The following is a 15,039-nucleotide window of genomic DNA, read 5'->3' as shown; positions in this document are numbered from 1 at the left end:
GACGTAGGGCTCGATCCCATAACGCCGGGACCACGCCCTGAGCTGAAGGCAGACGCTTAACCGCTGTGCCACCCAGGCGCCCCCGTTTTTGTTCTTTTAAAAGATTTTATTTATTTGAGAGAGAGAGAGAGTGAGAAAGAGAGGACGAGGCAGAGGGAGAAGCAGGCTCCGTGCTGAGCAGGAACCCTGGGATTACAATCCAAGCTGAAGGCAGATTCTTAACCAACTGAGCCACCCAGGTACCCCTGAAATAAGTTTTTTCTAAAATTCTTTTGAAATGCTTAAAAAAAAATCACTGTTAGTAATTACTTTATTAGTGTGAACACAAATGTCTATGAACAGTTTCTTAAATTTCATGGGAAAAATCATTCAAAACTAAGTCCCAAAAGGAATACAAATTATGTATCATCTATTTATCTCTTCCATACTAAGTTATTCTGGTGCTTATACCAATTAATAGAAGGAAATTTTTGGATTCCCCGGGTACGATCCACTGAAAATACCCCCCCTTAGTCCAAAACTATTATTTAATTCTATTTGTTTACTATAGAAAGAAGACCTTTAAAAAAAAATACCTTTTAGAAACAATCTAAGTGAAAGTTTAAGAAATCTGTGAAAGGTAAGAGGTGAACTGTTTGCTTATCTGTGAAGAGACAGATATTCTTGCATTTCAATTTTTTCAAATTTTAATTATAAAATGACACTAGGAGGAAACAAAGATATCATAGCACTCACACTGGGCACTTCATACAGCCATGATTACTTACTCCAATTATGCAAGGCCAAATCAGAATGCCAAAAGAATTCTCAAAATTGTATTCATTATCACTAAAATAAATATATACCGCCAAGCATGTTTAGCTGGGGCTGGAGACACAGAATAGTCCAACAAAACACAATTCTAGAGTCAAATAGTGCACACTGGGAACTTTTGGAGGGCATTAACTGTTTATGAAGAGCCTGACCCCTAGTGGTTAGCAACTATGGCTACATACACAGAGAGGAAACAGCCAGTATGTTTTCAGCTGTTCGGTGCTTTTACTGGATCTCAATTTCTACCAAAAGTAAGAGAAATCGGGGCACCTGGGTGGCTCAGTCAGATAAGTGTCTGCCTTCGGCTCAGGTCATGATCCCAGGGTCCTGGGTTGGAGCCCTGCTTCAGACTCCCTGCTCAGCAGGGAACCTGCTTCTCTCTCCCTCTGCTGCTCCCCTTGCTTGTGCTCCCTCTTTCTCTCTCAAATAAATAAATAAAATCCTTAAAAAAAAAAGTAAGAGAAATCCTTGCCACTACAGTATGAAACCTGAGCTCAATTATATTTTAGCTCACATCCCATTTATTGTACTTCATAAAATCATACAGAAAACCATCTCATCTAAATTCCTATTTCATTTGACTATTAGATTCAGAGAAGTTCAGGGACTTGTATTGCATTGACTGACAGTGAACACATATAAAAGGATTTCACTGGTAACTTCTTCAACTATGAAGTTAAAAAAAAAGGTCAACCAAAATAGAGTATGCGGCACAATTCCCATATTAATACACTTATTTGGGAAGCAGTGTTACTTCGGTGCTCCAGCATTATTTTAAACTCCCTTGATTCAAAGTGGAAAACGACTTGATGGGGGCGCCTGGGTGGCACAGCGGTTAAGCGTCTGCCTTCAGCTCAGGGCGTGATCCCGGCGTTGCGGGATCGAGCCACATCAGGCTCCTCCACTATGAGCCTGCTTCTTCCTCTCCCACTCCCCCTGCTTCTGTTCCCTCTCTCGCTGGCTGTCTCTATCTCTGTTGAATAAATAAATAAAATCTTTAAAAAAAAAAAAAGAAAACGACTTGATGCGTGTATATATAATTTATGTATGTATGTACATAGTCTCCACGCCCAACGTGGAGCTGGAACTCATGACTCTGAGAGTAAGAGTTGCATGCCCAGCAAATGAACCAGCCCGGTACCCTGATGCCCATATATCTTTTCTTCTTCCTGTACTCTCTTCCTGATGACCCACCATCTAAAAACCTTCGTGTAATCCTTGAGTCTCCCCCCTCAACCTCCAATTCCACGCTCAGGTCCAATCAGTCACTACCTCCCCATTTTCCCTTGACTACAGTAAGTTCACACTGCCGTTTCATTAGTTCTGACCACCACCATTACGAGCTTCCTACCTTGTCTCCCAGGGTTCATTTCTCCAAGTACCATATCCCTGCCCTACGAATGCCAAATCTATTTGAAAACAGTCTTTGTAAAGCTCAAATTGATCAATTCCATTACTTTCCTCTTTAAACCTCTTCTATGGCTCACCACCACTCAGTAGAGATGGTCTAAACTTAATAGGTTTCCCAGTTTACAAGACCTTGCAGAACGTAACTTATGTGTACAGCCTCCTCTTTCCCTGTCCTCCACAAGCAACACCCCACATTTCCCCCCATCCAACTTATGCACCAAGTTTATTTCCCAACCATTCTGAGCTCTTTTTAAATCCCTGAATATGCCACGTTATTTCCTGCACTAAATACGAAAACAGTATTCCTGCTACCCCATTCCTACTTATCCTCTCTCATCTCCCTGTTCCTTTACTTAGATAACTCCTGTTCATCGTGGCATCTCAGCTAAGGTAATACTTTAAAAAAAACCTCACTAGTACACAGATCTCCAAAACTCAGGTGTCTCTCCTCTCTGATCCCTATACTTGTCCCTATAAATAGCCACTTATCAATGAATTGTGGTACCTAGCCACTTGTTTCTCCTTCATGCCAAAATGCAAGCTCCTTGAGCTTATACATAGTGTAGTACTTTGACACATAACACATGCTCATATATGTTTAACAAATGAATGGGAACTGCAACATACCACAAAACCCTCCACGGTACTCTAAACTTATTACATTTCTCGTTTTATAAAGCACCCCCAATGATACACATGGAATAATTAAAGAAATGTCCAAAGAGATGTTGTCATGGTCATGTTTCTTTGGCTAGGCTATAGTCTTAGGTTATCAATCAAACACTAATCTAGGTGTTCCTATGAAGGTATTTTGTCCATGTGATTATTAATCAGTTGCCTTTAAGAAAACAAGAGTGTTCTATCTGGGTAGGCCTGATCCAATCAGTTGAAAGGCTTTAAGAACAGAACTGAGGTTTCTCTGAGGAAGAAGAAATCCCACCTGTGACCGGAACTTCAGCTTTCGCTTGAGATTTACCAACCCCCACCCCCACCGACTGCCTGCCCTATGGATTTTAGACTAACCTAGCAAACCCCCAAAACCACATAAGCCAATTCCTTTCAATAAATCTCTTCATTGTTTCTCTGAAAAAACACTGACTGATACAGACATCTACTATAAAAGTAGACACTAAACCAGACCCTACATATTAAGTGATAAAGGGGTCAAGAAGACCAGAAAAAAATAGTTAACTTTAATTGAGAAAGCCCTGTGCTGTGCAACTTATGTTCCCTGTTTCACTTAATCCTCACCCTAACACTATGGAAGTAGTTATTATTCCCATTCCTTCCTTCATTCAACAAATACTTTGAGTTTCTATCCCATGCCAATCACTGTCAGTCACTGTTCCAGATGTAAGAAATATAACCTCAAAGAAAACAGACTAGGTCTCTGCTCTCATGGAGCTTACAGAACAGGTGATGACACTGAACTTGAGTGGTTACAGAAGGCTGCCTCAACTCAGAGCTCTAAGTCAAGGCACCAGAATTTCAGTCTTGAGTGTATGGTTCCATAGCTCTTGCTCTTCTAATTCCAATGCTAAAGGACATGTTCACCCAGAGGAACTTTAACAAGCTGGGCACCCAGAATGAAAGGTATATAAAGTGGCTTGTGCCCAGATGCTGCAGTGAGTAATACCTACACTAAGTTCCCCAAGAAAACAGAGGATGACCTAATCCTGAAGACATGGGTAATGAGAAAGATTCTGTGAAAGAGGAATGAAGATTTGAGCTAGATCTTAAAAGAACACTTGTAGGTCTTCAACTGGCATAGAAGATGAAGCAACCGAGGAGTCAAAAGGCCTAGCGTGAACAAAAACTGGGACAAAGGAACATATGTGATACATATAAAGAAACTGACAAAGTTTGACTAGAGGAGAAAGTATGGATCCAGGAGCAGTAAAAGGTCACTACTAGCCATACTTCCCACAACCACCAAAATTCCATTCTCAACCCAGTCCACTTCAAAAAATCTTCAGATTGCTGGGCTTGGGTTTTTTTTAGATTAACATAGTAACTACACATAAAATGGACTGAAGGAAGTTGACAGTGTGAGTGACTTGCAAAAAAAATTCTGGGCTGAGGCTGGGAATGGAAAGAAAGAAAAAGATGAAAAGGATTCTAAGAAAGTATGTAGGAAAGTGACTTAAAAAGTAACGAAAACACTGATAAAAGCAGTCAAAGTGCTGAAATAAATTTAAATGGAATCATGAGAAAATACTTAGCATCACCAAATTTATAGTAGGTACTTAATAAATATTCCTTTTTAAAGAACAGCTTCCCTGAGATAAAATTTGCATAATAAACAATTTACCCTTTTAAAGTGTAGAATTCAATGGGGCTTAGTATTTTAGTGTTGTGAATATATCATCTATAAATCTAATTTTAGAACTTTTAATTACACCACAAAAAGAAATTTCATAACCATCAGCAATCCTTCTCTGCCCTACCCCCAGCCAAAGGCACCAACAATCTACTTTCTATCTCTAGAGATTCACCTGTTTCGGACACTTCATATAAATGAAATCATATATTATGTGGTCTTAATAAATATTTTTTGACTATGGATCAGAACTTCTGGAAGAAGAGCTAGTTCTGAGAAGGAACTAATGAGTCGCTGACGCATTACTGTGAGATGATGATATCAATCAACTGGAGACCTAAACACTCACCTGATCAAGCAAGTAAATTTTTATGCAAAGCATTATGTCTTCCAACTCCAAGACTCTAGGTCACCCACGATAGAGAAGAGAAGGAACTCAAAAAATGGGAGAGACTGAAATCTCCAAGGAAAAAGATTATATAGCACAAAGAGCAGAGAGCTGATTTCATTTAAGAAGACCTGTACTTAGGAGCTGGACAAAGAAATGAAGGAAGAACAGCCTCAAAGACAGGAGAATCAGAAAACAATTACAAACACTGAGGAAGAGGAGCCGTTTGTAGTGTAGAAGATTGCAGAATTCAAGGGAAAAGGTAACTGCAAAAAGGCTACAGAATTTAGTAACTTTGGCAAGCTGAGTTTCGATAGTACTTGTGTGTAGTTCAGAAAAGAAAAGCTTTTGAGAGAGAAAATGAGTAGCAAAATACGGGCAGAAAGAACACAGCCCGGTCTTCAGAGTTTTGAGACTGATAAAAGGCAAATGCACAAGTAGTTCTTAGATAGAAGGTACAGTTATCTCCAAGTATTCCTTGTACATATTCTCAAGTTACCAGACAGTAAAAAATAAAGAAAAAACTGTCCTAAGGAATTATCTTCTTTAAAGTGAAACCCACCAAAAAGTCTTTATATCATCTTAAAACACAGGGGTTATTCCCAGGGTTTCTATATCATATAAAATCTACATATTTGAACACATGCAGAATATCAAAAATACTTATCTGAGACACAGTAAAACTTTATATAAACAAAACCATTGATTTCTCTCTCACCCTATGTAATGATTTTTTTAAGGCTACGAAAACAGCCATGGGAATTTTATGCAGAGAAGTATAGCTAAGATAATTGGGCAGTCACTAAAAACAAATTCATGTTATAACACAGACCAAAGCTGTCACCAGCTTACTTTATATTCATAATTTCATGTCTTTCAATTTTAAAAACAAACAAAATGCACATTCCATACAAATTTACTTCTCTGTATTAATCAGGCTAATATGCTTTATATTCAAAAAAAGAAATTAGAAAATTTTTTTTAATTCCAAAATTTTTAAATGAGGTTGACTCTTCATCTAAGAAACCTTGAGCTAACAGGATTTTAAAATATTTCCTTTTTACAGGAAGTTAAAAATGTGATGAAATTTTCTTTATGCTTAACTTATAACTGTAAAAGGTAATCCTCAAAGAGAACAGGTGCTCAAGAAGAACAACAAAACTGCTTGAGGTTATACTGAATTAAGAGCAAAATGGGAAGATGGGAACTGAACGTAAGATTAAGTATAAAAATTTACAGATGTAAAATTCGCTTACCTTTTTAAACATAACTAGTGAGATGACTGCTGATGCTGTGAAAAGTGCTGCTATGATTATCATCATAATTCCAACAGGAATACTTTGGTTGAGACCAGTAAGGGATGAAATCCAACCACTAAGAAGTAATTTAAAAAAAAAAAAAGTGTTAGACAAGTGAATACCTGCTTTTAAAAAAATAACATAGTAACCAATACATAGTCAGCATTTATAAGCCAGGCAATATTCAAGTTCTTTATATTAACTCACTTAATTTTCACAATTCCATAAGACTGATGCTGTTTTGTTTTTTTTTTAAGATTTTATTTATTTATTTGACAGAGACAGCCAGCAAGAGAGGGAACACAAGCAGGGGGACTGGGAGAGGAAGAAGCAGGCTCCCAGCGGAGGAGCCTCATGTGGGGCTCGAATCCAGAACGCTGGGATCACGCCCTGAGCCGAAGGCAGATGCTTAACGACTGCGCCACCCAGGTGCCCCCTGATGCTGTTTTAAATCCCTATTTTGCAGATGAGCACCTGAGTCAGAGATATTCATTAACTTGCTCGAAGTCACACAGCTAATAAATGGCATAGTCTGAATTCAAATCCAACACTAAGTACCAAAGCCTTAAGTGTGTACCACCAGATTTTACTTTTTTTTTAAGCATATGAGCTCATTATTACTTTCAGTTCTTTTTAAATTCTGCTTAATTACGGAAGAAAATATTTGCAAACTGTATATACAAACAACAATTAGCATCCAGAATATATGAAGAACTTTCAAAGCTCAAGGGTTAGAAAAAAAAATTCCATTAGAAAATGGGCAAAAGACATGAAAAGGTGTTTCACCAAGAGGATATAAAGAGGCAATCAGATGAAAAGATGTTCAATATCATGAGTCACTGGAGAAACACAAGCTTAAAACCTCAGTGAGACATCACTATACATCTATCAGAATAGATAAAATTTTAAAAAGTGACAACACCAGTGCTGGTCAGGACATGGAGGCTGAGTCACTCAAACACTGTTGGTGGGAATGTAACACGGCAGAGCCATTCTGAAAAAGTCTGTTAAAATGACTAAACACACAACTTTCATAAGAACCAACAATTATACTCTTGGATATTTATCACAGAAGTAAAAATGGATGTTCACACAAAATTTGTTCACAAACATTTACAGAGTTAAGGTTTATTTATAACAGCCTAAAACTAGAAACAGTCCAGAGTCCTTCAACTGGTGAATGATTAAACAAACTGTGGTACAGCTACAGTTTTACTCAGGAATAAAAACGAACGAACTACTGATACACACAGAGACCTGGATGAATCTCCGGAGAACTATGCCAAGCACAAAAAGACAAAACCTACATACCCTGTGATTCCATTTATATAACATTCTTGAAATGACAAAATAATAGCAATGATGAACAGATTTGTGGCTGCTGGGGTTAAGAAGGAAATGAGGACAGGAAGTAAGTGAATGTGCTATGAAAGGGCAACATGAGAGTTCCTCTGGTGATGGAATGTTCATCTTTACTCTATCGATGTCAAGATCCTGGTTTTGATATTACGCCATGATTTTGCAAGATGCTACCAATGGGAAAAACTGGGTAATCAGTATTATTTCTTACAACTATGTGAATCTGCAATTATCTCAAAATAAATACAAATTTTTAATTTTTTAAAAGTCTGCTGAATCACATGAGGTCTAGGTATCTTCGAACACGTCATCCTATACACTCCCTCACTAGCAGGCTCCCGTGCTATGCAGCCACTAGACAACGTTATGCTCGATTTTAACATTTTTTTCTAAATTTGTGCTAAAGAGCAAAAGAAATTACTTCAATTTCGTAAGAACAAAAAAACTTGTGCTAGTTAACATAAGCAGTATATTTTTTAATTAAACATTTAAAACATTTCCTTTCGCTCACATGCCAAAGACTAAATACACTAAAATGATAATGTATGTTTTTTTCTTTCAGAACTGTTTTAAAGTATCCAAATAAATTCTCTGCATGTATGCATGACCATTAGAGGATCCACAAAGCTACCTATAGTTGTCTGATTGTCAGTCTCCACTCTGATTCAGAACTAGCACACTAAATTTAGCCCTCAGTATACCCTAGTTATATGCTTAGTTATTGTAAACACTACAGCAAAGTTGCCTTGTACATGCTTTTGCTTATAAGAATTCAACTGTATGCAACTCAATTATAATAGAAGAGAAGGAGGGATAATTTTAGAGATGTGTACTCTTCCGCCCACCATTTCATTTAAGGAATGTTTGCTCCAAAGTGTATGAAGAGAGATACTAATCTGCCATTATCTCCTAGCCTGAGTCTAAATAATTTAATTTCAGTTTCTGAGGGTCTCCCACAGAGTAAGCATTGCAGTGATCCCATTTTTCAAGGATAAGTGTCCATGTGCATATGTGTGTATTTGTGTGTGTATGGAAATATGGGTCTCTATACCTAAAATAGTGCTTTACACATAATAGATACCCTTTTCCTTAAAGTCCCAGAAGTTCTTTTCTCTCCCTTCCACAATCCCTGGCCAAGCTATTTGACCACTTCTCAGTATCCTTTTTACTCTTCCTCTTAAGGCCCGTTATATACACATTTTGTTTAAACTAAATACAATATGCTGTTTTTAAAAATGGCGACGTAATTTTCAGTAGAATAGTTTGCCTGAAGGTTATGCTTTGACATTTCTTAAATTGCATTTTTTACTATTTCTATGTTTGTTTACTTTTGCTAATCTGGCTTTTCTATGTTAACTATTTTTAGGAAGCCAAAATTATGGAGATACTAGATAAACAGATTAAAACTAGAGTAATTAAAGTAAATGACTTACCAGTTGCCCCAATTATGAAATCCTGCAGCTTGGAGTACATGAACGGCAAACTGACAAATATAGACGAAGAAGAATACAAAGAATCTGAATGAACTGTCACTCCTTTAAAAAAAAAGGGGGGGGGGGAGAAGAGGATAGTGTCATTTTTCTCAATACCTTTATATTCACCTGAAGAAAGACATTCAAACACTGAGAAATAAAAATATTTTTAAAAATACCACTGGCAACTAGTTAAGGCTATCAAGATAATGTATGTGAACCCTTTTCCCAGATACTCAATGACATTTTAACTCCAACCTCATTTTTTGTCCTTTTCACTTTTCAACTGTATCACAAACATCTTGGCAAAAAGTTCTTGTTTTCTTTTAAATTACTGAACAGTTTCATTGAGTTTAATTAACATACAATAAACTGCAACTATTTTAAATACACAATCTGATAAGGTTTGACATGTATATACCCATACACATCTATTTCAATCAAAATAGCATTTCCCAAAAGTCTCCTTGTGCACCTCGATAATCCTTCTCTCTTCATCCCATCCACTGCTTTCTGCCACTACAGTTTTCATATTTTAGAATTTTAAATAAATGAGATCATACAGTATATACTTTCTCGTCTGCTTTCTTTCACTCAGCACAATTATTCTGAGATTCACTCGTTTGGCTGCATGTATCAAGAGTTCATTCCTTTTCACTGAGTAGTAGTCCACCGTACAGATACACTACAGTCTGTCAATTCATTCACCTACTGATAGTAAAAAAACTAGAAACAACCTAAAAGTCTATTACAAATAAAGGTGCTATTAACATTCCTGTATAAGTCTTCACATGAGAAATTTCCTTTTCTCTTGGGTAACTACCTAAAAGTAGAATGGCTAAGATCACATGATAGGTATATGTTTAATTTTTTAAGAAACTGTCAAACTGTTTTCCAAAGGGGTTATTCTATTTCATAGTCACAGTGGCACTATAGGAGTATGCCAGTTCCTCCACAGCTCATCAACACTTGGTATGGTCAGTCCTTTAAATTTTAGCCTCTCTAGTAGGTATATAATACTATCTCATTTGGTTTGAATTTGCATTTTCCTAATAGCTAACGTTGAGCACTTTTTCATTGTCTTTTGCCATCCATCTTCCTTTTGTGGTGAATTGTTAAAATCTTTTCCCAAGATTTTAACTGTTTTTTCCTCTTACTGTTAGGTTCTGTGTATTTCCATATACCAGTCCTTTATCAGATATATGTTTGGCAGGATTTTTCTCCCAGTATCTGGCTTGTCTTTTCATTCTTTGCAGAGTGTCTTTTAAATAGCAGAAATTTTGCCTTTTTATGAACTCTGATTTATCAATTTGTTCTTTTATGGATCTTGATTTACCTGAGAAATCTTTGACAGAGCCAAGAACACAAAGATTTTCTTTTCATGTTTTTTCTAGAAGTTTTATACTTTCAGTTTGGCATTTAAGTCTATCTTCCTTTTTGAGTTAATTTTTTAAAATATAGTATGAGGTATGGATTAAAGGTTTTTTCTTATTTATACAGCATCATTTCTTTAAAAGATTGTCCTTTCTGTACAACATTACCATTGCATCTTTTTAAAAAATCAGTCATCTGTATATGGGTGGATTTATTTCTGGACACTATCCTCTCCCATTGTTCTACCCGGCTACCTGTTATGTCAGTATCACACTATTGTGATTACTGGGATTTCCTACTAAGTCTTCAAATTAAGTAATGGTAGCTTTCCAAATTTCTTGTCCTTATTCAAAGTTGTTTTGGTTATTCTAGGTTATTACATTTCTATATGCCTTTTAGCATTACCCTGTTCGATTCTATAAAATAACCTGCTGGAATTTTTACTGGAACTGCATTGCATTTACAGATCCATTTTGAGAGAATTCACATCACAGTAACATCACGTCTTCCCAACTACTAGCAAGGTCTATTTCTTCATTTATATTTTCTACACAAATGACCAAATGATCTGCAAATAAAGACAGTTTTTACTTCTTCCTTTCTAATCTAGATGCCTTTTCTTTTTTTTTTCTTGCCCCTTTATATTGGACAGAACTTCCATTACAATGTTTTATGGAAGTGTTGAGAATGAACATCTGTATCTTGTTCTTGATCTTAGGTAAAAAGATTTAGTCTTTCACCATTAAGTATGGTATAAGCTGTTACAGTTTTTCATGGATGCTCTTTATCAAGTTGAGAAAGTTCTCTCTCTTTTTCTGTTTTAAAGATTTATTTATTTATTTTAGAGAAAGGGAGAGAGAGCACACACGGGCGAGGGGCAGGAGAGGGAGAGAAAGTCTCAAGCAGACTCCACGCTGAGCACAGAGCCCGACACGGGGCTTGATCCCACAACCTGAGATCATGATCTCAGCCAAAACTAACAGTCGGACACTTAACCAACTGTGCCACCCAGGTGCCCTGCTAACGTTCTCTCTTTTCTAAGTTTACTGAGTATTTTCATGAGCAATTGAGTGTTGTATTTTGCCAAATGCTTCTTCTACATAAAGATAATCATACGGTTTTTCTATTTTAATTTATAACATGGTGAATTATGCTAATTAATTTATAAATGTTAAACCAACCTTGAATTCCTAGAAAAGCTCTATGCACTTGATTAGGGCATGGTATCCTTTTAACATATTATTAGATTTGATTTATTTGGCAAGATTTTCAACCATCCCAAATTTACTCCATTTTCTTTTCATCACAGTGATCATTCCAACCCCAAAACACATTTTTCAAGGCCCTTAACATTTCAACATTCTCAGTCTCAACATAAAACTGTTTCTTTCACCAGAGATGAAAACAGAAGCCACAGAAATAAACCTCAACTTTCTTCTCCATATAATGACTTTCCAAGTTTATATATATCACCAACCTTCCTTACTGCTTATCTGTGAGGAGGCGGTATCACTCATTTCAAAATTAACACTTGCATAAAAATCTTCAGTCCATCATTCTAGTTCCTCTGGAGCACTCTACTTAAGTAGTTACTGATCTTCTCCCCTAACGTGTCTTCAGGTTTCCTACTAGGATCTTCCCAGTGTATAAACACATAGTTCTCATCTTCGACTAGCCTTCCTTTAGCCCTATCTCCCCAGCTAAACTTCCACCTACTTGATCTCCCTCCTTCCCATCAGTAAGAAGTCTTGATTTCCTCTACTTCCCTCTTCTCATTCACTTCTTAACCCACTGTAACTTGGCCTTTCCTCACCTATTCCTCCAGAGGTACTTCAAAGTCATGGGCAATCTATGAATTTCCAAACCAAATTTCTCGTCTCTATTTTGTTGGTGGTTTTTTTTTTTTTTTAATGGAATCTGACACTAAAGATCTTCCTTAAACATTCTTCGACCTTGGCTTCTGTAATATCACTCACTTCTACTTCTGTTTCTTCTTTAATCTAGATTGCTTCTCAGTCTCTCATTTCAAGATCCTCCTTCATGTCATATTGTAAAACTGTCTTTACAGGAATGCTCCTTAGGTGATGCTTGTACCTTCTAATATTTCACCCACCAGGAAGAGGATGAAATCCAAATAATATAACCCAGCATACACATACATACATACACACATACACACACACACACACATATCTTCATAATAGAAACTGGAAACATATCTTGCTATCTCAATGCATTTACACTGTGTCTAAAATGCCCAATACACTCCTCTTTTCTGTCTGGCAAACATGTACTCAGCTTTTAAGGATGAGTCACTAAGTCTACCCCACACTAAAACAGAGGACAATTAAGCTCTACCCCTTAGCAAGCATAGAATCCACAATTATTTGGAATTCTGTATGTAAGATTTGTCCTTTCAGCTCCATCTGTTTATTCATCATTTGTTTCTATCAGTATGGACTCATGGATATTTATTTTATTCTTTAGGTTAAAATTAAACATTATCATTATTTTGTTGCTAAAACTGTTCCAGCTTTAGCCTTTTAGAATCTATTTGCTTAAGCACTTGATCTCTGCTCATTTTGTATTTTCCTTGCTTTAGATTCAGCCATTTCTCCAAAGTACAAAAAAGCAGATTTTAATAGTTCATGAATGTTTTCTGTATTAGATTAAAATCGAATGGTCCCACCTTTTACAGTAATTTCTCAGTAATATATTATGCCAAAGTTGGTATTACTTACTGACCATAAAACTTAGAAAACTTAACCAACAAAAAACAAACAAGCAATAAAAAGTTCGCAATATAAAATGCAATTTTTTTAATACCAAATAGAAACCCCATGTATGCTTCATTTCTCCAGGCTAATACTTGGTAAACTATGCCACTTCTAATAAATCAATTTTTTTTACTCTTTTCAAATAGGTACTCCTAAAATATATTTGTTTCCCTATCCCTTTAGTAGAAAAAGATCCTAACTTATAATTTTCTTGTTCTTGTTTGAGTTTTTACTTCATTACCTGTGTACCAAGAAACCATATTATCAAAATGGTTAAAATTATATATGGAATATATACTCTGAATAAGAGCTTCCTACATAACGTCTAAAGGCTTCACAACAGCTACTTCAGTTCCCTAAGAAGGATCTTTCTTCGTTCCAAACTCACAGATATATTCTAGAAGCTGCAACTGCCTAATAACAACCTCTAGTTAAGAAATCTATTAGAAAATACATAATATGTTTTAAGTCCTACTAAAGAAGTCCTACTAAAAAGCAAGTATTTTCAAAATATTGCTTTCAGATAAAAAATTGAAGAATGTTAAAAATGGTTCACCTTCCCCTTTTAAATGTACAGTTAGCACATATGAAAGTGAAGTTAGCATACTAAATCGATCAAATAGAAACCCCAAAGTCTTTGAAACCCATTTGGTCTACATCTACTTTTTGAACAGGCTAGATACCTTTCTCAATTTATCTTGTTTGCTTTATGTGATTAACCAATTTTTCTGTTTGTGGACAAAGAGACAGTAAAATTCATTTCACTGTACACCTACCATGTAAATAGAAATGATTATTTTAAAAGACTTCAAATTTCTCTGAGATATAAACTCATTAGATAACTACCTGAACTCTTACCTCCAAGAGTACACAAATCTTCTTCTATACAATCTATCCAAATTATTTCAAACGCAAAATTAGATTCAAATTTTTAAAAGTTTGCCTCGTTTTTCAAAAAGATTTGACAGAAAGGGAAAGCAAGTGAGAGAAAGTGAGAGTAGGGGGAGAGGCAGGAGTGGAGGGAGAGAAAGAGGAGAGAGAGAAGCCTAAGCGGACTCCCCGCTGAGCACAGAGCCTGATGCAATGCAGGGCTTTCGATCCCACAACCCTGAGATCACAACCGGAGCTTAAATCAAGAGGCAGACGCTCAACCCACTGAACCACCCAGGTGCCCCAGGTTGCCTCATTTTTAACTAAACAAGCAGTCACTGAAAATATAGCTCTTTATATCGAAGCGACACGAAAACATGTGAATCTGACTATCCTGTGAAAACAATTTTACAATATGGGATTACATTCCCTCCCCAAATCCTAAAAATTATTAAAAATTTATATGCAAAAAATTGAGCTAATCACAGTGTTAAAAAGTATATTAAATATAAATAACTTCCCATATACTGAAGAGAGGTAAACTCTGTAAAGTGTAAATTAACAAATTTGACCAATACAATCATCACATGAATTTCAAGTTCATTTGAGATGCTTGAGGGAAAAGCCAGGTAAGGCTGCCAGAAGACACCCAGATGGAGGGCTGTAAAGGGATAGAGCCAAAATGAGAAGAAGTCCAGGAGAAAAAAACATCATCAGGGGTGTAGAAGGACTTCTATTGGCATCCAGAACCAAAAGGGGTAGGTCTTGTATATAGGAAAAGATTAGGAAATAAACTGTTTAAATAAGCCAGCTTGTATATAGCTATTTTAAGCCAAAGAAGAAAAAAGTACAAATATACTTGAAAAAAACGCTGTCAATTGATTTAAGCTAAGCAGTTTTAAATTGTAATCTGCCTCAGTTTATAATCAAGTATTTATGGTATTGTGAATACGTTTTC

The 15,039-nt window shown here is 36.2% G+C and overlaps 1 protein-coding gene across 1 annotated transcript in view; it reads right to left on the bottom strand.

The window, feature by feature from the left end:
* SCAMP1 (secretory carrier membrane protein 1) overlaps positions 1-15,039 on the bottom strand; it is a 120,758-nt gene that overhangs the window by 16,369 nt on the left and 89,350 nt on the right. The window contains exons 7-8 of the mRNA XM_011226296.3: positions 9,022-9,123; positions 6,188-6,305 (exon numbers count right to left, since the gene is read on the bottom strand). Coding sequence (XP_011224598.1) covers positions 6,188-6,305; positions 9,022-9,123 — 220 coding nt within the window. The remainder of the gene's footprint in view (positions 1-6,187; positions 6,306-9,021; positions 9,124-15,039) is intronic.

Source organism: Ailuropoda melanoleuca, chromosome 3 (assembly GCF_002007445.2).
Source record: "Ailuropoda melanoleuca isolate Jingjing chromosome 3, ASM200744v2, whole genome shotgun sequence".
Lineage (NCBI taxonomy): Eukaryota > Metazoa > Chordata > Mammalia > Carnivora > Ursidae > Ailuropoda > Ailuropoda melanoleuca.
This window is presented reverse-complemented; position numbering and strand designations above follow the sequence as displayed.